The sequence below is a fragment of the Cebus imitator genome, unplaced genomic scaffold, assembly GCF_001604975.1.
Source record: "Cebus imitator isolate Cc_AM_T3 unplaced genomic scaffold, Cebus_imitator-1.0 Scaffold364, whole genome shotgun sequence".
Lineage (NCBI taxonomy): Eukaryota > Metazoa > Chordata > Mammalia > Primates > Cebidae > Cebus > Cebus imitator.
In genome coordinates, this window is record NW_016107679.1 from 1648481 (window position 1) to 1672116 (window position 23636).

Below are 23636 nucleotides of genomic sequence, written 5' to 3' on the forward strand. Positions count from 1 at the left end.
ACTGTAACCCTTGACTTCCTGAGCTCAGATAATCCTCCCACCTTTGCCTCCCAAGTAGCTGGAACTATAGGCACACGCTACCACATCTGGCTAATTTTTTGTATTTTTAGTAGTCGAGGTTTCATCATGTTCCCCAGGCTGCTCTTGAACTCTTAGACTCCAGTAATCTGGCTGCCTTGGCCTCCCAAAGTGCTAGTATTATAGGCATGAGCCACCGTGCTTGGCCATTTGCCTGTTCTTAAATCAGATGTTTTTTCCTCTTTTCTGTTGAGATATTTGAGTTCCTTGTGTATTCCAGATATTAATCCTCTTTCAGATGAGTAGTTTGTAAATATTTTTCCCCATTCTGTAGTTTTTCTTTTCACTCTATTGTTTCCTTTGATATGTAGAAGCTTTTTAGTTTGATATATCCCATTTGTTCATTTTTGGTTTTGTTGCCTTTGCTTTTGAGGTCTTATTTTTAAAATCATTCCCAGACCAATGTCCTGACATGTTTCCCTTATTTTTCTTCCCATAGTTTTATTGTTTCAGATCTTACATTCAGGTATTTGATGCATTTTGAGTTGACTTTTGTAGAAGGTGAGAGTTGCGAGTCTAGTTTCATTCTTCACCATATGGATACCCAACTTTCCCAGTACTATCCAACAAAGAGACTGTCCATTCCCTAATGAGTTTTCATGGCACCTTTGTCAACAATTATGTGACTGTAGATATGTGGGCTAATTTCTGGGCTCTCTATTCTGTTCCCTCTATGTATGTATCTGTTTTCATGCCAGTTCCATGCTGTTTAGGGGTACTATAGCTTTGTAGTATAATTTGTTTGATGCCTGGTAGTGTGATGCCTCTAGCTTTGATATTTGCTTAGGATTGCTTTGGCTGTTTGTGGTTCCATACAAATGTTAGGGTTATTTTTTCCTATTTCTGTGAAGAGTGTCATTGGTGTTTTGATAGGGATTGCATTGAATCTGTAGATTGCCTTGGGTAATACTGTCTTTGTAACAATGCTAATTCTTCTAATCCATGAGTTCGGGATGTTTTCTCATTTATTTATATCCTCTTCAGTTGCTTTCTTCATTTTTTTTGTAGTTTCTCTTATAGCAGTCTTTCACATTCTTGGTTAAATTTATTTCTAGGTATTTGAAATCAGGTACTTTGCTCTTTGTTGTCAGTGGTCATGCTGGGAAGAAAGAATAAGCCAGCTGGGTTTTTATTTGAAAACCAAATGTTGTATAATGTTAACAAAGTTAAGATGTGTGGTCATCTTGGAGCACTTTGCCCAGGATCCTGGAAATATTATTACGTAAATGTAGTAAGCTCCATGTAGATTAATTATGACCAGTCTTAAATTATACATGCCTTTTGCCACTTAATATGTGCCTGGCTTGTAACACAGCTACCAGAGCCATGCTCTGAACACTTCAAATTAATTTTCATACCATTGTCAGTAATGCCATTTGAAGGATAACTCCAGAAAAAAAACATGTATTGTGAAATAAACAGAACATGATTTTCTATTCTGTTCTCTTTTATGTAAATTGTTGTCTGATGATATTTAAATAGATAAAATATAGTAAGTTTACTTGGCTAGTGTTGTAAATTACATGAAGGAAAACTACATTTCTAGAATGCAAAAAATAATGAAAATTTAGTTTGTATATTATAACTTTCTCAATATTTTCAGTTGGTTAGAATACAGGGCTTCTTCACTTAAAAGATTACTTTCTGGAAATCTTTAGAGATGTGCATGGTTTAAGTGAGTCACTGAGTTTTTCAGGGAAATATTCAAAACAAGATTTTCAAAACTACTTAATTTTTTAGCTCAACTGTATATCATCGGAAATAGCATTCATTCCTTTACTGCATTTAAGTACAATTAATTAACTTGCATATTTGTACTAATGGGAAACATGAGATGGAGACACCCATCTCAGGCCACGGTGGCAGCTTAGCTCCTAGCTGTGCTTCCTGTGTGTGTTTTGTTTTGGCCAGCAGTTTTTATTGTAGGCAGAAAAATGTACCCCTCCCCCATCAAAGATGTTCTACTTCCTAATCCCTGGAACCTGTTAATATGTTACATATAAAAGGAATTATGATAATAGGTGGAATTAAGTTTGCTTATCAGCTGATCTTAACGACAGAGGGATTATTCTGGAGTATGTGGGTTCAGTCAAACAAGTCCTTAAATGTCAAAGAGGGAGGCAGAAGAGGAGGTCAGAGTAATGTCTATGTGAGAAAAACTTGACTCTCTGTTGCTGGCTGTTAAGATGGAGGATGAGTGCTGGGAGCCCAGGAATGTGTATGGCTTATGGGAAATAGAGAGGGCACAGAAGGATCCTCCCCTAGAACCTCCAGAAAGGACTGAGCCCTGCTGACATACTGGTTTTGGCCCAGTAAGATCCATTTTGGACTTCTGATCTACTGAACTGTATACATTTGTGCTGTTTTACACTGCTAAGTTTGAAATAATTTGTTTTTAGAATAATATGGAATACAACATTCAAAAGAAAGACAGCTTTTTCAAAGGGTCATTGGTTTCACATTCCACAGGTATGTTGCATTCCCAGTGTCATCTCTCAATTTCAGGCACCTCACTCTGTCTAAGCCTCTTTTGTCACTCTTTAGCCTAGACTCTTTTGTTCCCGGACTCCAGCAAAATTCTCTAACTTCACTGTAAAAGTAGGATTCAGTGACACTCCCAAATTGTCAGTCTCTTCTTTCCCTCATGTCCTTGCTTCTGTTTTTAGCTACATTTCCTTACATATACCCTCAACTCCCTTGTCACTTTCCTACTTTCTTATTCTTCCTCACCATAAATCAAATCTTCCTAACTATGTACTCTATACTTGCACTTTTGTAGCTGAATGTGGCTGGAGAGAAATACTTAGCAGGCAGGTTGCTCTCACTTTCATTTTGTAAATTTAATGGGTCCTCAATGGGGCACAGTAACTGATAGTTGCATTCCCGCCATCTTAACTTTACTACTCCCTGGTTGACCGTTTTGTATTTTCTCTGTAGAAACTTCCACTCTTCCTCCCGCATCCACACTTTCACCTGAGGAGCTCATTTTATATTTCACCGAGAAACAGGAAGCCGTTAGAAGAGATCTTCTGCAAGCTTCCGGCTGTGTCATATGCATAATCTCTCTGCTCCTAGCTAAGGCCATCCTCTCCCTTATCCATAGGATCATAGTTCTGTTAATTCTTCACTCTGTCTCCCACATCACCAACACTCCTCTCTCTAGATCATTCTCATTACCATACTCAACTGCTATTGTTGCTTCCTTCTTCAAACGCAAAGACTGCTTTTGACTTTTCTCACATGCCAGCTACCACCTCATTTCTCTGTACTCTTATATTCTAAAGCTCCTTGAAAGACTTGTCTATACTCTTTAAAATTCCCGCTCTTCTCCCTTAACCCTCTTTTAGTTGTGGGCTTTGCTGCATGTTTCCTTGAAAATACCTGTTTCACCAGCATCATCAGTTGATCGTTACCTTGTGTTTCAAGCATGTTTTCACTTGGCCTCTAGCACCAAGTAGTCTCATACTTTTCCTTCTACTTTACCACCACTTATTTTTACTATCTTTAGCTGGGTCTTCTTCATCTCCGGAAATTGGCAATGTTATTGCCCCCCAGCGTTCAGAACTAGGGGCTCTTCTCTGTACTAACCCACTTGGTGATCTCATTCAATCTCATACCTTTGGTGGTTTTCAACAGCATCTACTATTTGGTGGCTTGTACCTTTATATGTTCACTCAACCTTTCCTGAACTGCCAGTCCATATAGCCAGCTTCCAGTGCAGCTTCCCTGTGTGGGTATTCACATGGAATTCCAGATCTTCTCTTGTAGGCTTCCTCCTTTCCAGCAAATGGGACTTCAGGCCTCTCAGCTGATGAGGCCAAAAACTTTCTATCTGATGCTTTCCTTTCTCTCATACACCACAGTAAGTTCCATCTTCTCTACACAGAGAATGAATGGATATGCTAGCTAATTCATTCAGAATGAATCTAGAATCCTGGCCAGTTCTCATCACCGCTGCTGATATTACTTATGTCTGATTTGTTCATTACCACTTTCCTGGATTATAGCAATAATCTGCTAAGTTTCCAGATACTCACTTACCCCTTGTAGTTGGCTGTCAACAGACAGCAGTTGGAGTGATTCACCTAAGATTTGAGTCAGATTATGTCCTTGCTCTGCATAGACTTTTATCAGAGCTTCCATCTCAGTCAGAGTAAAGCCATTACCCTTTTCTGTGGCCTGTGAAGCCTTATCAGATATTCTTCCTCTTACTTTCTGACCACCTTTCCTATTAGAAAAGGTCAGGATCTGCCTGCATCCCTCTTTCCGTAGATAACCCCATGGCCTGCTCCCACAGCACCCACTACTCTCTAGCATCCACTTGATCTACTCACTCAGTTTGTCTACATTAAGTCAACTGTGAGGGCAGGATCTTTATTGTTCACTCCTGTTGCTCAGGGTCTAGAGCACATCATGGTGATTAATTAATATTTGTTGAATTAAAGGAATATTTTCACTAAGCGTGAGAATTTACTTACCAGTAAAAAATTCATTAGAGGTGAATTTTGGAATTTCCAAATTTGTGGAATTTCCATTTAAGAGGTACTGCAGGACACCTGTCATTCAATTTTATAATCACTCGGGACTCAAACCAGCTTTGTCCTTCAGTGAGAGATCCTGTACTTTCTTCAGCCCTGATAATGAACCAAATATCCAGAAATGGTTCTCCCATGACTTGCTGATGAGCACTGGTTTTCCATTAATGTGATTAATTACTCTTTGTTTTCCCAGCTCAGACAGCCCTATTTTACGGTTTTGCGTTTCTGTTATGAGCATGTCAGATAAATGAGGGTATGTTTGTGAGGGTACTTCAATCAAATAATTTTTCTACGACACTGAAAATTGGCTTTAGTGGCACTTATGGATATGCTAGCTAAAATGAGAGCTTCTTACAACAGCTTGAGGATGTCGGTATTGGCATTTCTTTAACTGATGTTTTATAGAAGAGACATTGGAACATGATTTCCCTCGGCTGCAAATAATGAACAACTGTGATAGCCATATTATAACAATACTGTTCTCACCATTGTTAATGTTGTGTCAGCATTTTGATTATAAATACTCTTTTACATGGTTTAATAACTGAGCCATAAAGAAATCATTCCATGTTATGAATTGCTGTACTAACTGTTCATCTCAGTGGTGATTTTTTATGAAACCAAATTTTTAAAATATCTGGTATTATTAAAAGGGGATTTTGTCAGTGGTGTTAGGAGAGCAAACAGGACCTCACTAGAAAAAGTACAAAACTGTTCAGAATATGATCAGATTTTATATTTTTTCATTCATCTTTTAGCCACCCTGAGGAAAAAAATATATAGCAGAATGGCTTTTTAAATGCTGTTCTTTGGAGATAGAAATAGCAGCTGCCTTATCGAGTAATCATGTTGTAACAGGCATTTTAGTATATATACATATATTTGTTTTGTTATAGGGAACATTGACTAGCAATATATCCACATCTTTATAATAGTCAATCATTTTGTACTGGGTGTTATTGTTCCTGGAAAGGCATGCTCATTAAACATAAGATAAAACAAGGCTAGCAATAAGCACAGACTGTTTGATTTTATTTGTTTATTTTGTTCTGTAAGACTGAACAGTTTTGATATCTCCATAGGATACATTGGAAAGAAGTTATAGTACACTGAAAGAGTCTAGAAGAGATCATAGGTGCCTGTTTTAAATTTTCATCTAATTAAAAGAAAATAGAAGAAAAAATATAAATACCCACAGTCATATTAATTTTAAAATGTACATGTTTCTTGTAAAAAGGTTTAATTTCTTTGTGTGTCTGTGGGTTTTCTTTCTTTAATACAAAGGAACTAGATACTATATTATCAGGAAAGGCTCCCATTTCCAACACTCTCAAAATCTCAAATTTTATTTTTTACAGAAAAGTACTTAAGCTATTTTGTCAATTGGCCTTTTAACTCTTTTCTTTTTTGAGATGAGACAAAGTCTCACTCTGTTGCCCAGGCTGGAGTGGCATGATCTTGGCTCACTGCAACCTCCACCTCCTGGGTTCAAGTGGTTCTCCTTCCTCAGCCTCCTGGGTAACTGAGATTGCAGGTGTGCACCACCACACCCAGCTAATTTTTAGTAGAGACGGGCTTTCATCATGTTGGCCAGACTGGTCTTAAACTCCTGACTTGGTGATCCGCCCGCCTTAGCCTCGCAAAGTGCTGGAATTACAGGCATGAGCCACTGCGCCCAGCCTTTTCAACTCTTTTCTGTGTATTATAATCTAGTGTTATGGCTTGCTGTCAAGGACCCACAATTTGTTTAACTTGCCTTAGTGTTTTTCCTTCATACTGTTTTTTGTAATTCTTAATATCTCAGTGGTTATGGATTTACCATGTCATTTTCATTACTATTTGAAACTTCAAGCTTTATTCCAAAAATTTGCACATTGCAAATAAAATTTAGGCTTCTGATAATTCTAGTTCCCCCTAGAGGTAACTATTTTCTCCATTAGAAACAGAAATGAAATGATAATTATTATATGGTCCTTCTCCATAGATTTCAATGTTTAGGGTAGATTGCAAGAAGTCAGCCTACTGAGTCATATTTCTGTGCATTTAAATTTTAATGGACAATGCCAAATTCTTCTCTAAAACCATCATAACAGCTTACATGCCCCTGGATGTTTTCTGATTTAAAAATCTGAGGTTAGATCTCATTCTTTCCTTTTTCATCTTTATTCTTAAAGTTGGTTTTCTTTTCACGTGATCACTGGCAAGAAGAGTCATTGAATTCTTCACATATTTTTTGTAACTGTAGGCTTTAAAAATATTTTCTGGAAAACAATTTTTGATATATTTACTGGGAGTGTTTTATGTTATTTTATGTTAATTATGTTGCATTTTATTCTTTACAATTTTTAAATTTTGATGTGTATCTTGTCTTTTAAATGTCTTATTAAGAAGCCATAGTTATCCTAACTTCAATATATTTGACTATATTTTCTTATAATACTTATATAGGTCTGTTCTGTTTTTAAGTTTAGGTCTGTAAATCTATTGGAGTATATTCTTATGAGTCAGGGACACACACATAAACACACACTTTATTCAGTTGGATCTGGACATTTTGAATACCATTATTGAATAGTTTTTGGTATGAGTTTTTGGCTAGTGTCTGTCTTTCTGCTCTCTAATTCTGTCTTTAAGAGTAACCTGCTATTCAATATGTTATTTATAGTTCTAATTTCAATTTTTTTTTTTGTTCCTAGAATTCTATTTGGTTGATTTCTAAAAATAGAATTTGTCATTTAGAGTCTCTTTTTTGTATTTTTAATACACTTATTTATTTTTAAAAACTTGTTAAAATACAACTGACCCTTGAGCAACATAGGGGTTGGGGATGCTGACCCCCAATGCAGTTGAAAATCTGCATGTAACTTTGGACTCCTCCAGTACCTAACTGCTATTAGCTTACTGTTGCCTGGAAGCCTTACTGATGTAACACAATTGATTAGCACACAGTTTATATTTTATATTTATTATATACTGTATTTTTACAATAACATAAGCTAGAGAAAATAAAATGTTATTATGAAAATCATAAGGAAGATAAAATGTATTTACTTTTCATTAAGTAGAATAAATCATCGTAAAGGTCTTCATCCTTGTCCTCTTTTGTATTGAGTGAGCTGAAAAGGAATAGGAGGAGGGGTTGGCCCTGCTGTCTCAGGGGTGGCAGAGTCAATACATAAATGGCCCCATGCAGTTCAGACAAATGTCGTTCATGGGCCAACTGTACGTATTTTACATTTTGTGGCTCGGATCATTTTGTATCTAATTCCGCTATTATTTTTTGCTGATAGAATCATAGCTTTTGTATGTGTTTTGAGTTTTGATTGTGAGCTTATGTTTCTTAGCATGCAATATTTGGAAATTTTTAGAGGCCTTTGTTAAAAGCGGTTGCCAAAAATTACAATTTACATTTTTAAATGACCACACTCTGCCTTCAAATAATATCCTACTTAATGAACAGTGTAAGAATCTTACAATACTATAATTTCATTAGCACTTCCCTTTTATTGGTGGTCTTATCTTAAATTTTACTTCTTCATATACTATACTCCACAGTGTTATTATTTTTGTTTTAAGCATTTGTCTTTTAATGAAATTTGTTCATTCTCTTTTTCCGATTCCTTCCTTTCCGCTCTCCCTCTTTCCCTCCTTTTCTCTCTCTCCTTCTCTCTCTACCTGCCTGTGTGTGCGCGCGTGTGTGTGTGTGTGTGCGCGTGTGTGTGTGTTGAAGATACTCAAAAATGATTTTATATTTACCCAGGTATTTTTGGAGTTCTTCATTCCTTCCTGCTGATCCTTGGTAGCTCATGATTTCATTTTCCTTATTCTGAAGAACTTTATTTTGGCATTTGTTATTATGTGGATCTCCTGGGGACAAATTCTGTTGGATTTTTATCACATTGAGAGTGTTTCTATTTTGCCTTTATTTTTAAGGGATGTTTTCTTGGGAAGTAGAATTTTAGGCTGGCAGCTTTTTCTTGTAGTATTTAATAGATACTGTTCCATTGCCTGTTTGTCTTCACGATTTCAGGTTAGATGTCACTTGTAACTCATGTAGTTGTTTACTGAATGTATTTTTTTTTCTCTGATTTTAAGGTATGTTTTTTTAATTTGGTTTTCAGAATTTTGACTGCTATGTAATCGGGAGTGTTTTATTTATATTTATCTGTTTAGAGTTTGCTGCAATTTTTTGATCTGTGGGTTGCTATCTTTTATCAGTTGTGGAAATTTGTCCTCCAATATCTCTTCCAATATTCTCACCCATTTTCTCTCTTCTCACCTTTTTGTACTCCAGTTATACATAAATTGGATAGTTTACTTTTTTCCTCATAGATCGGTATTGGTTTTTATAAATCTCTTTTTGTCTTTCAATCTTATACATTTGGCCTTCTGTATCCATAGGTGGATATGTGGATTCAGCCAACAGTGGATCAGAAATGTAGTTAGGCCTACAGTGGTAGTGTCTGTACTAAATGTGTACAGACTTTTTTTTCTTGTCATTATTGCCTAAATGATACAGTATAACAACAATTTACATATCCTTTACATTGTAGTAGGCATTACAAGTAATCTAGAGATGATTTAAAGTATACAGGGGATATGCATGGGTTATATGCAGATACTACGCTATTTTATATAAGGTGCTCCAGCACCTCTGGATTTTGGTATCTGAGGGGTCTTGGAACCAATCTGCCTTGGATACTGAGGGATGACTGTACTTCCTATTCATTTGTCTCTAAACTCATTAAACTTTTACTCTACCAATTCCAGTTTCCTTCTAAATCTGGCCAATGAAATCAACATTTTATTATTTCCTGTCTTGATCATATAAATTTTTTTTGCCTTTTAGTATATCTTGTTTTGTTTGTTTGTTTGTTTGTTGCGCGATGGAGTCTTGCTCTGTTGCCAGTTTGAAGTGCAGTGGCTCAATCTTGGCCCACTGCAACTTCTGCCTCTCTGGTTCAGGCAATTCTCCTGCCTCAGCCTCTTGAGTACTTGGGACTATAGGTGCGCACCATCATACCCAGCAAATTTTTGTATTTTTAGTAGAGACTGGTTTTCACCAGGTTGGCCAGGATGGTCTCAATCTCTTGACCTTGTGATCACCCACCTTGGCCTCCCAAAGTTCTGGGATAACAGGTGTGAGCCACCGCACCCAGCCTCTTGTACTTTTTTGATTGTGTGCTCGACTGTGATGACTGAAATGAATATTATCATTTCCATAAAGGGTGTGCTGCTTTATCTCTTAGGTTCCTGCAGTGGGGTGAAGTCAATCTGATTTGTATTTGAGCTGGGCATGTGCTTTATTGCAACTTTGGTTTAATTAAGTCCACTCAGGTTTCAAGTGTTTTGAGGGTGGGATTAGGACTTTCCCTTCTGCAGGGTCTGTTCTCTGGGCACTGTGGAGATTCTGAAGATCTTTTCATTTTTTCAATCCTTTGTGTTAATTTTCAAGATTTTCACTCTCTCCTGTTTTGCCATGTTTTGTTATTTATTTAACACACTCATATTAAGGGAATACTCTATATTGGATATTGTAATAGAGTAAGAGCAATTAAACTGATGGATACTCTCATAACACTCAGTGAGTTTACAGTTTGGTGAGGGCAGCAGATAGCATGCAACAAATAGTTGCAAGAGTAATAATAAAGGGGGAGTATCAGTGGGAATGGCTGAGAGATAAGTACCTGAGCCAGGGGATTGGGGATCCTTGTTTGAGGGAGTAACATTTAAGTTGAGATGTGAAGAATGTTTTTAGTTTACTTATTGTTGAGTGGAGTAGGCTGGTTCTGAAGTGTTTAGGACAGAAGAAACCTCATGGAGGTCCTTGAGGTGTCTAAACACAGTGAGGCTGGCCAAGGTCAAGACCTGATGATTCTAGCCCTCTCAGGCCATATTAAGAACTAAGTGTTAAAACGTTCTCTCATGGAGTTCAGAGTAACTGTGGGTGGCTATTGCAATAGTTTACTCTGGTGAAGGATACTGGGGCTGTCAGTGAAAGTGATGGCAGTGATGATGGGGAGAACAGGGTACATTTGTAGGTGGGATTGACAGAACTCAGTTGATTGGATGTAACGGATGAGAGGAAAAATATGTCCTCCAGCATGAGCTAGAATGAATGGTGGCCACCACTGATGGAAACAGAGGGTGAGTACAGGCTTGGGAAGAAGACATGTTTTGCATGTGTGTTTGAGATGCCTGAGGCACTGTCAGCCAGATACCTAAGGGGATTAAGGATTAAGGAGTGAGCCATTTGCTTATAGAGAGTGACTGGAATCAGAGTAGTGGGTCACTTGCTCAGCAGGCGTGTGTGGAGAGAGAAGTAATATGGCCTATTACAGAAATTCCAGCGTTTGAGGAGAGTGAGAGACAAACCTGTTAAAGGAAGCTGAGGGCCAACTAGAGGTGCACGAGGACAATGAGGAGTGTAAGAGTCACAGAAGCCACAGGGAGAAAATCATTAGGAAGGATCAACAGTGTTGCATGGTGCTAAGAGGTCTGGTGAACCAAGGACTTGGGATCGTCTGTTAGATTCTGTGGCTTGGAGGGGAGGCTAGAAAGAATGAGTTTCTTCTTGTGTTGGGTGAGAATCTTAACTCCATTTAAAATCTTGAGCCTACACATTCTATTTTAGAGGACTTACTAGATTAGTGCTCTAGACCATGTGTACCTGTCAATGATCCTAATCAGGTGCTTTTAAGCACCTTTCATGCTGCTGCACTGTATTTAACTTTCCTAACTTGTCCCTTTAGGCTTCTCACTACGAGTTTCATTAATCAGACATCTAATTCTCTTAAAGCCTGAGTGCTTCACAGTTCACAACTCTTTGCTGTATTCCCACTTTGATACTAACATCTTCATGTATACAACGAAAGCACTTGACCTTAAGTTTTGTTTCTATTTTCATTCATTCATTTTCTTTCTCACCCCCTCTTTCTCTGTAGAAAGTGTGGTAAATTACTGGAAAAAAACCTAAAATTGAGAACTTATAAAATGAATGACCAGAGTTCTCATTTTCAGTATTTGGACAGTAAAATTTTGCTTTCCTGGTGTGATTCATCAAAACCAGTGATTCGAAGGCCTCTAGGATATGGCTTTGTGGCCTGGATAGAGAAAATTCTTCATGAGTTGTTATTTCCTTGAGCTGGGTTTATAATGGATTCGACTCAATACACACAGTGTATCTTTTACTACTGTGAATCCAGGAAGTTTCATGTAGAGGTACAGAGACTTTTCAGACACACAAACCTGTTGGACATTCTGGTTGTTTGCATTTATTACTGCCTAACAAAAGTTAAACAGATATATGATTCTTTCCAGTTGTTTCTGTATTGTTCTCCTCAGAAAAGTAAAAGCTATGAAGTTTCACATCTCATTCATAGTAGATCAGTTAGATGGATTCCTTGTAAAGCTAGGCAAAATTGTCAAAATTTGTTAAAGGACATCACCTTAATGGACAGGGTAAAGAGATTTTGTGTATAAAGTTGGGAGGAAAAGAAAAACCCAAATAACTTACACCGATTTAAAAAATGTATTAATGCAGAAAATTGGGAAGACAAACTTGAAGTTAAAAATTTTACTTAGGTATTTAATGTAAAAACATTTTAGGTTAGGAGAAGGCAGTGCACTGCTCTTCAGTCCTGCTTTTCCTGGTCTTTTCCATGAGAGTGTAGTGAGAAATAACTAACACAATCTATATTTGTAGCAATTGGAGTCATGTTGGAGTGGAAAATTCCATGCTAAGCAAAGACACGTAAGATTGCTGAAAGGATAAGCTTATGTAGGAAGGATAAAGCAAAACGTTTCATGCTGCCGTTTTCTCGGGCTGGAGAGCTGGGGGCTGATCAGAACACCCTCCAATGCTATTTGCCCACAGAAAGAGTGAGGCCCAAATGGTACTTCGGTGAAAAGAATATCTTTTAAAAAATAGCCTCTTGCTTATCCTTGTATCAGAGAGAAGCCTCCCCAGTCTCCATTCATTAGCCACGCTGTATCCAGGAGTGAATTCCCAGAGCACAAGCCTACGCCATTGTGTGTGCATTCTCTGCTCTAGAATTCTTGCACATACTTATCTGGACTTCCACGTTCTCTGTGTCACAGCTTTCCTTTGATGATGATGTCAATTTAAAATGATACCAGGTTCATGATGGTTCCCTCTGGGAGAATTTACACCCTGAACATTTGGGGGGTGTACCTTTACCATTCCCTCCATCTTTCCTTTCTTTTTGAACTTGTCAGAGATAGACCTTAATGTAATTCCTGATGGTTTTAATATTAGAATGAAAAATTAGTATTTCTGAGATTATTTAGATGAATGATAATGACTTTTGTTATGTGGGTCTGGTCATCGTGTGGTATTTTCTCCCCCTCTCCCCAGGAATGCTGTCTCTGCAATTTGAGAGGAGGTGCTCTTAAGCAAACTAAGAACAACAAGTAAGTACTACATTAATTGTTTTGAATTTCATTACTTTTCTTTCTTCATTCTAGAACCTTTGGATGACAGTTCACTTTACCTCTCATTGTATACATGGTTTCAAAGCTTTTGCTGCTCAGATCTGAGGTTGGAATTTTGTACTTCAGAGATGTCTGCTGTTAGCATTCTCATCTCTGCTGGGCAAGAGTAGTCCAAGTTATGCTTCTGTTCTTTGTATTTGACACTGTGATAAATAACCCCTCTTTTACTCGCAGAGTTTTAAGACTGAAGGCAGTCCTTATCATCCTGATGCCATTAGAATCCTGGTGTCTAATATGATGGATGCTATTGGTCTGTTGAAAACAGGGCATACCTGAGAAAGTGAAACTGTGATCTTCTGATTAAATCAGTCATAGCGATGATAATAAAACAAAACCATTCACTTTTTACATTAGCAAATTAACAAGAATGACTAAATTAGAAAAGATAGGGAGAACACATTAATATTAAGATTTAAAGGGATCAGGTAGAGAATATGAAAAGTCTTGAAAGAGGGTCGTAAGTGAACATAAAAGGAAGCCAATCTAGTTTTTATGACTGTTTGCTTGGATTTTATTTTTATTTTCATGACCAGGTTTTAATATTGAAAATGGGGCCAAAGCATATTTCAGGGTCCACTGGAATAGAGACATGTCAAAATAACTTAGGCAGATTTTGCAGGCTGGCCCTTGAGGGCTGGATTCAGGTCCAGGATATGTTTTGTTGGACCCATGCAGTAGTTTATAAATTTCATCTAAAATTTTAAAATTGAGAGATTTTTACATAAAAATCCAGATTTTCACCTTTAATTGAAAATGATTGTGTATCCCTGTAAAGCAATAATAACAAGTTGGGATGAGAACCCAGTGTCAGTGAGGCAGGTGCTCCTCAGTTCACCATGATTTCTTAGTATATGTGTATTTGCTTACATCCCGCCTGACCCCCTGGGCACTGGAGTTAGGACTCCTGGTATAATGTGATAGTGGAGTTAGCATAATTCTATACATTTGCACATGTTTCTGATTGCTTGGAAGGAGGAGTGAAGGTATTTATCATTATTACATTGATAAAATTTATTGTAAGGAACCGTAAGTTTTGCTTAATTTTGGATCATCTTCTTTCACGGTCCTGTCTGTTATGATTGGCACTGTACTAAAAAGTCTTCATTTGTTCTTGGATATTGCAGGGAATGCCAGACTGTGAGATGGTTTAGATGGTTCCTGTAAAAACACAGGTGATAAGAAGTTCTCTTCCTATGCTTGGACCACTGCAGAAAACAATAGTGTTTTCTATAGAATCATAGTATTTATTTCGACATGGAAGAACACCCCAGTGGGGTTGATACTTGTTCTTTCTTCCTGTGGTCTTGAACGACGGGATAGAGTATGATGCTGTTTGAGTCAAGTAAATACGCTTTGGCTTAAAAATAGATTGATGGATTTGACAATTCTTTCAAGATCTCTTCAAACCTCATGGCTCTTTATATTTATTTTGGGATATAACATTTATGAGACACTTAATAGTATTAGTGGGAAGGTTGTCACTTTTCAGAATGTGAGAGAAGATACTAGGATTTAAGTAGGAAACAAGGGTACAAGATAAACTTCATTTGTCTTTGTCTCCGGATTCCTTTGACTATAGTAAGGTTGCAGCAAGAAACAAATTAACTAAAGATTAGCATTAATTCTTTTGGAAAATTTTTGCTACTTGAACAAGTTTGCTTCATGACATTTGTATTATTTCAAAAGGTTGTATGCTGTAGCCAGTCATACCTTTTATTAATTGAACTAATCTTTTGCCACATATTGATTAGCTTAAATACATTAAGCACATGCCTATTCCAGCGTCAAATGAAATAAGAAACCAACATTTCAGTATTTTCCAGATCAAGTGTAAAAAAATGCATGCATGTTAATAGGATTGAGTCCTGGACCTGTGCCAGCTCTTCATGGTACAGTATTGTTGGGCAGCTGTGGTACTGGGTTTGCCCAGGTATCATTCAGGAGGTTTAGAGTTCAGAAGCTGTTTGTGATGGATTTAGGCTTTTGGATTTCCTGCTCATCTGTGTTTTTCCCATTTGTGAGAATTGGCATCACCATGTTGAAGTATGTAAGTTTAGGGAACGTTTGTTGATGTTTAATGTCTCCTTTCCTGTAGGTGGGCCCATGTCATGTGCGCTGTTGCGGTCCCAGAAGTTCGATTCACTAATGTCCCAGAAAGGACACAAATAGATGTAGGCAGAATACCCTTACAGAGGTTAAAATTGGTGAGTGGCAAAGCTTCTTTTTTACCTCATAAATTAGTGTTAATTTCCAGTTATGAACTTTTCTGTAAATGCACACGTTTCCAAGATACATTTTCTCCTAGCTTCCTTTTGTTTCCACCCTTATTTTCTTTTAGCCTACATTTATTTATTCTTACAGATTCTTTTCCTGTTATATTGTAAGTCTGCATACAGCCTTCCTCAAATTCTGTCTGAAATGAGGAAAAAGATATTAATACATTTCCTGAATTAATGTGAACTTTCAAACTATAGGTTATCTGGTAATATTTGTCAGTATTGGAGGTGAGCCATCTAACTCTATTTAAATTGTTTAGTTTTTCTCTCTTGACTGTCTTTGGTTGGTCTTAACCTAGCAAAATGTATCTAACCTAATTTCATTATCTCTTCACCAAGAAGAGACACACAGAGAAATAAAGAAACTTTTATTATTACAAAAATATTTTCTCACTCATGAATAGGTACAAGTCACTTAATATGCCAAACTCTCTGGCCTGTTCAGAAACTGTCATAAAAATATTCCTGTTGGTTTCCATAAAGAGTATTTTTCATTGAAAATATAGGCCTTTATTATCTCTAACATTGAAGTAACTTTGTGTTTTATTCAGTTATGAACCAACAGATCATTAGTTTAGGCCCTTATATTGCATACCTAATTAGAACTTTCCCTAAAGTTCAACTGCATGACCTTAATATATTGGAGCACGTCTTACAGGTGGATTTAAAACTCTAGAATTTCCCAAGTCCTTGTTATTTTCCATTGAAGGTCTTTCCACTGTACAGCATTTCAGGTACCATCATCATGACTCTTTCTTCTTGACTGTTGCTTGATTTCTCACTGCTCTTTTCCCCAACAGGGAGCTGGGTGTTCCATGTCTGGGCCTGTCTTATAGGAACTAAAAATCTAGTGTACTGTCTTGTTTTCTGAGAAGTGAAAGTGAACACCGTTATTTGCCATCATACCTCCATCAAGAATTTCACTTCAGTAGGAAGTATGTGGGCCTTTCATGGAACTGATGATTCTGTGGGCTGGTATGAACGGTGGGCCCAGGATACTCAGCATGTGGCAGTTGGAAGTTTAGTAATCTAAGATGGAAGTGAGTGGGCCATTTAAATGACCCTCTAAAGATCACAGTGACTATCAGAAGTAGTAAGAATGGAGTATAATTCTTTAGCTCCTCGACTTCCATAGGAAAGGTTGAAATCTTGTACCCCGATTACCAAACAAAAAGACACCAAAAAACAAACAAAACATTTGCAAGATTTAGGACTATGAGACCTGATATCCAAAAAAAATGTTGAACTACCACATGTTAAATAATTTAATGTTTAGTGTTACAAATATTAACATTTTAATTTTTTTCTGATTATAAAAGTAATATATATTTGTCCAAAGTCTGACACCACCTTTTAAAGTCACCTTTGTTTCTGTCTTCTGTTACCAGTGCAGTACCCCTCAGAAGGAGTAGTCACTGTTCTTGAGGCTGCCTCCACAGGCCTGTGTCTTGGCTTCTCTAGTCCCTAAATAGGTCCTTAAACATTTAACATTACCTGCACCAGTCCCAAAGGATTTTTGAGAGAATAGCAGGGAAGGGCGGCCCGGTTATTTCAACCACTTTCAGGGTGTGTGGCTAGAAATATGATAATTGCATCTAAAGATGGTAAAGCTTGTTGCTTTCCTCACAGTGCTGTGTTTCATCTTGATCGTGCATGCCACGTATTTCTCATGGAATGTTTCCTTCCTTAAGTGATCAGTACCTTAAAAAGAGCATGTCTTAACTGAGTGTCATAGCACCTAAAGTCTATTCAAATGACAACACAGAGCTGTGCTTACAGATATAAGCTGATATCTATGAAGTATTTTTTTATGAAAAAAGCAGCCTATAGACCAGATTATTTTTCATATAATTTTATATTTATGGAAAGTTTCTTAGAATTATCCTCATCAAAATGCTTATAGTAGTTACTTTTAGTGGAATAGTAATATGAGAAGAAACTTCATTTGGGGGAAGAATCATCCAGTTTCTAATAGTTTGACAGGGGCAACGACCAGAAGTCTGGATTCTTTTTCACTGAGTCCTCAGGAAGGAAACAACACCCTTGTGAGTCCACTGTAGTCCGGTGTCTGTGCCCTAGTCTTCACTGATGTTCCATGGTGATCAGACTCAGAGAGGCTGGCTTTGAATGATACATTTTACTTATATAGGGAATGAAACACACTTTTCCAGGGAATAGGTTGCTCTGCCCTGTATGTCGTGTTAAGGGTACACTTTGCTGACATAGGCATTCTTCTGAAGTTTAAATGGTAATCTAACAAGTTCATAGCTGGCAGGAAAGCAGAGTGGTTTTGTGCGGCAGTTCATCTAGGCCAAAGTAAGTGCAGCTAGGCTATTTTATTCTGCCTGTTTCATAAATATATATGTGTCTGCTGATGTCAGTTTCAGTAATTTTTCTGGAGCTGTAGACATTCCTTTTCTGAATCCTAGACTGTCCACCCTGCCTTCCCAATTGTACAACTGGAAAATAATACGAATTATTTAGATGTCATAATCAGTTTATTGTACCAAACAATTATCACTTATCTTGCCAAATAGTATATATTTTTGAATAAGACACAGTTTTTGTTCTCTCAGTCTTGGCACTATTGATGTTTTACAGCAGATAATTCTTTGTTGTGGAGTACTGTCCTGTGCATCATAGGATTCCAGCATCCTTCACCAAACAGGCATTACCATCCATCCCCTGGGAGGCAAAATCACCCTTATTTAAGAACCCACTGGTCTACAGGGAAGACATAGACATAAAGAGAATATTTTAAATATTTGTCATTTTTAGAGAATATGTTGGTTGGAGGGACTGAATTCAAGACTGACAGAATGGACATTCTTAAAGGTTTTTAAAAACAATCCTGGAATTTTTTTCTTTTTTCAAATCCAGATTTCTGTTATGTCAGCAAAGCAATAAAGTCTAGCAGCATGTGCATATTAGCTACTATATAATAATAATTATTATTATTATTGTATTTTTAGTAGAGACAGGGTTTCACCATATTGGCTAGGCTGTTCTTGAACTCCTGACCTTGTGATCTGTCTGCTTTGGCCTCCCAAAGTGCTGGGATTACAGGAGTGAGCCATCACGCCCAGCCATAATTATTAATTATGTAATCTGATTTAGCAATTTAACATTACCTGTTCTTATAGAAATTGAACAACCAAATTGAATACTAATTAAATTTCACCTAAGATTAAAATTCTGTGATATATGTGTATATGCACATAGTAGTCACTGAGTAAATATTTATGAAATGAATAAAAGGCAGCAAATCATTATTCATTATTTGTGCTTCAGGCTTAAAATGATTCTGGCTGGAGGGTTTTGATCAGACAATAACAGATGGCCTGTGCCTTTCCACTGTTCTTTGAAAGTAGAGAATTCACACACATCTCTGCATACTGCTCTAAAGCAAGGCATTACTTGAGCTAGCTGCATCACAGGGGACATATGATTAAATCGTAGAGTCCAGCAGTACTCCAGAGAGCCTATGAAGCATGCATGCGGTACTCGTCTTGTTAGTTGAAAATTCTGATCTTGGAACGTCTGGGTCAGCTAGGGATTGAAAACGAGTGGATAAGTGGTTCATCCCTGAAGCAGCAGCAAGGGCTGCATCTCTTCAGTCCCCACCAGGTGGTGCTGGTGCACCAGTTTCTTATGTAGTTCTTAAACTACCACCTCCCTTCTCTAGTGCCTAACTGGCGCTCTGCCCACACAGAGAAGCGGGGTAGAGATAGGGCGGTGGGGGGGGGGGGATTGTTGTATACTGAGCTGCTTTAGCCCAAAGAATGGCAATAAGACATCGGAAGTGCTGCTTGTGATGCATTCAAAGTACTGAAGAATTCCAAAGGACAGTTTTTTAGTTTAGTTTTCATTTAGCTGTATAAAAAGAGCTGCTTTCCCTTGGGGCAAGTTAGAGATTTTCTGAAAAAGTAATAAGCAACCCTAGTAACAGCTAGTAACTGCAAGAGGCTAATAGAATGACTGGTGGGCAAGCATAAGTTTAAAATGTCTTCCAATATATGAAAGCCGTTTATTTAAAAAATGTTCATTATTAGCAGTTTTTCTAGAATATAGAATACTGGAATTTATGCAGAGGTGGAATATTTTGGTAATACTTTTGTTAGTCTTTTATTTATTTAGAGCTTCAACCTACAGCTTTTGAAAAGCTCCTCTGTTAAATTATTTGTGTAAGGAGAATTTTGTGGAGGATATAAGAAAGGATTTGTTTACTTGAGCAGATTTTTCCCCTTTTGTATAATGGCCAGTTTGTAGAAGATGACAACAAATGGAAAACAACCTTTGGTGCTCTTCTGTGGATTTGTTGATCCTAAAATCGTGTGTGCTTCGTGGAGATCCTTTAGCTCATCCAGCCACCTTGCTTGGTAATGTCACAGGTGTGGCCTTTGTTCATCATACAATTAAATGGACAACAATGATGACATTAGGCTTATTTTCAAGACATTCTATTTTCTTTCATTCTGTGTCTAATTTTAAATATTTTAATAATTAACTTTAAAAAAAACTAGAACATTTAACGAAAAATAAGTTTGGTTATAGTGGTCTCCGTTCAATTAAATTTGTTCTTTCTTTCCTTTTCTTTAACAGTATTTCACTTTTGTGTAAAGTAATTATTAACGTAATTGCTGCCCCAGCCAAAAATATGCTACAGGTTGCTATCAGAAATTACCAGATTATTAACTAGAAGCATCCTGTTACAGGGAAGAAATGAAAATGTTAAGAAATCGTAAGAAATGAAATGTTACCTGAATGGGCAAAGGGCTGCCGTATCGAAAAGGGAGAACCATTTTCTCTGTCAGCTTAAGCATTCTGATATTTAATGCAGATTTTATATTACTTAGTATTTGTAATACCTGCCGATTAGAATGAATTCCTTTGCTTCTGAATGACTCTTCTGTTTGGGAAAAGTTATCCCTGTGGCAAGTCCTATTACTGTAAACCTCTTCTCTGTGCCTTGTGGCACCTTCTCTGTTCATCAAGAAGATACGCTAGCATTGGGACTTTGTAGGACAATAGGAGGCTACTGAGGACATTTTCTTCTCCTTATGTAAGTAAGTGTGCTCAGGGATAGCCAGCCTAGGGATTTGTGTGAAGTCACAGGTTATTGGTGTGCCTGAGGGCTAAAAGAAAAGAACTGGCCCTGGATGGTATAGATTTAGAATTTATTCAGAATTTTTTCCTTTTCTTCTTTCTGTCTTGTTTTCTCTACTCGTGTGATTGATTGACCGTAGTCATAACTGAATCTCTGGAAGAAAAGCAAAATTGTGCAAAGACAAAAACAACGAAACATAGAGATATATAAAAAACACATTAACATACAATGCCCTGTTTTATTTTTACAGTATAAAAGTGATTAGGAAGAATAATTAAGGATGGGACTTTAGAGATAACAAATGATGTTTTTATAGTATGATCACACAGAAAGAAGGCGGCAGTAGGCTTTGGAAGCAGATCACCACGAAAAGATTTGATTATAAACTTTAAGGGAAGGACATTTGAAAAATCTAACAAAAGGAGAAAAAAAAGTATGGATTTCTGGCAGTTGCTGTATGTTTATTGTGTACGTTGGTCACTTCCTGCAGCTTAGATTAATTAAAGATCTGTGGTATTTTTGTAAATAAACCAGCAAAGCAGGTTTGTGGGTTTTAAGAAATCTTAGGAAGTTGTAGCAGACCCTAAATGCAACCATTAGTTTTAAATACTGTATTTGGAGATAAAGTTTTCAAATAGGACTGATGTATGAATATTCAAATATTAAATTACATCTTTGAATGCAGTGGATGTCTATTGTGATTGCTGTCATTGCATTAAAAACTTGGCATTGTTCATTGGTCACAAATGCATCCGTCCTCACAGTGGAATAGCACAGTGCCTTTGGTTTCTATATCTGTAGACATTTTTAGCACTTTTACATTTGAAATCCTAGTTCTGCAACCAAATAGAGGGAGAAATGAATTTTGGAATAGCTGGATTTGCCCCTGGGCATTCAGTGACCTCCTATTTGTATTTGACAAGTGAATGGAGCACAGGCACAAGCGTTCTCTGAGTGAAGAACATTATTTTGAAAAGGAATTTACACTTCAGTGATGACTGAGTTACGAGCCTTTCAGTATCTGGCTGAGGCCATACTTTTCTGCTTAGAAGCCTCTGTACACTTTAAAATTTGTACCTGAAGGCAAATAATAGTGAACCTGAAAGCCAAAGATTATAGTTTTGAAAGATACATCAATTCTGAAAATAGAGTGGTTTTACTGTGGTATTCCATCTGAAGAGTTGAATCAAGGGTGGAAAACACCATCACACTTCCTATTTCTTAGACGAAGGCACCTGTTCTCTTGCTAACTGACTCATGTTATCAGATTTATTGAATACTAAAAATATAATTATTGAGAGATAGAGATAGGGTCTACCTCTTGTGCTGTAAGATTACTCGGAGTTCTATTTAGTTAACATTACAGCAATGTTCATGAGCAACTTGGCTTTCTTTCTAAAGGAATCAGAGTTGTATTTGACAGGGCCTCTGTTAATGCATTTTAGGAAATGTAAAGACATATTGATTATCTTTCATCATGCTAAAAGACGTAGTGTTGTAAAAGCAATCAAAAAATGTCATTGTGTTGCACATTAACTCATGTACCAATTTATTCACAGGCTCAGATATTTTTAAAGACTGAGAAATTCTAAGAAAATAATAAACATTGACAGTGATGAGAAAATTTATTGCTTAAACAGTAATCAGTAATGTTAATGTGCACAAAATGTGCTTTGAATAGTGAACTATTCTAAAGGAAGAATAAGAGATACTATACTACAGATGACATGGTGGTATATGGTATCCTATTATTTAATAAGTCCAGTATAAAATTATATAACATTATTAAGATAATGTTCTTCAGGATTTCAACATACACATCTCCAACTTTGTAAGGTTTTTAAATAAGTGTAGTGCAAAAAAAAAAAGTACATTAGTAGCTGCATAGTACTTAACTGTCAGAATGATTTGCTACAGGGACTAGATCCTATTGCAAGCTGTCAAATTTGTATATTGCTGTAATACCAAACCATAAAATCTTTTGAGTAAAATGGAAAATGTCAGATGGGCATGACTACAAATAATATACTTTCTGAAGGCTGTAGATGTCTATAGGAGAAAATGTGTAAATGCATGAAATGTTATCTTGTTACTATGGATTTTTATTTTTCTGTTGAGAGAAAAACTGTGAGGCAAAAGGAAATTGATTGGAGTCTTTAAATTTTCAGTTTTAAAGTCACTTTTTCCTGAGGACTAATTTTAAAAACATTATTAGATAAATACAACTTCAGATAATTCATAATTAAAGAGTATTGCGAAAAAAAATCTTATTTTCTAGCTTGCATTGCTGAATGGTCCATTTTGTTCTGATTTTGTCTGTGTGAGTAGTGGTTACTGACAGATCTTTTAATTGAGTGAGTGAGCCAGCTTGGAGTTTCAGAGACAGGGTCACCCCTTTCACTCTAGCACTGCCTGGGTCAATACCAACACACACATGCCAAGTCGACACAGCTGTTAGACCGCTCTAAACAATCTGTAGGGTTTTGCTTGGTCAATGGTGATTGAAAGCAGAGGGGTTATAGTTTTGGAAAGGTACGGTCATTATTGTATAACAATGAATTCATTATTTGTTATTCTGAGAAGAAGGGGCTCAGGAATTAATTTTCTTTGTTCCATATTTTAATATAAATTAGGTTATTCATCTCCTCAGAAAGGTATGTTTTAAAAATCTGTGAAAAAATGCTTTTTGTGTAAAGTGAGAACATTTTCATACTTGAAGTTTTAATTTCACTGTGGTATATTTTAGGTGTGGTCCCACAGTTAAATTAGGTCTTTATTTAACATGGGGTCCTGGTTAGACACAGATACTAGGATGGTTTTAGCCAGCCACGGACTGGATTTATAGATCTCAATATTAAAGGTCCTCTGCATTCACCTGTATCACCCTTTCAATCATGTAATTATAAGAAGCCTCCCTTAGGTTGAGATGGACAATACAGGCTCTGGGTTAAGACTGCTTGAGCCCTATATCCTCCTCTTGGGCAACCTTGGCTATGCAGATTAACCCTCTGTTGCTCATCTGTAAACTATGGTGGTTGTGAGGATGAAATGAAAAAGCTAACAGTCTGACATTCTGACATACAGTTTGCACTCAAAGAACTTTAGCAGTATTAGCTATTGTTC

The 23636-nt window shown here is 36.9% G+C and overlaps 1 protein-coding gene across 3 annotated transcripts in view; it reads left to right on the top strand.

Annotated features, from left to right (window-relative positions):
* Nucleotides 1–23636, top strand: part of KDM4C (lysine demethylase 4C) — a 269280-nt gene that overhangs the window by 140729 nt on the left and 104915 nt on the right. For all 3 annotated transcript variants that reach the window (XM_037730821.1, XM_037730820.1, XM_017506883.2), the window contains 2 exons: nt 12994–13049; nt 15226–15334. In XM_037730821.1, the coding sequence (XP_037586749.1) occupies nt 12994–13049; nt 15226–15334 (165 nt within the window). The remainder of the gene's footprint in view (nt 1–12993; nt 13050–15225; nt 15335–23636) is intronic.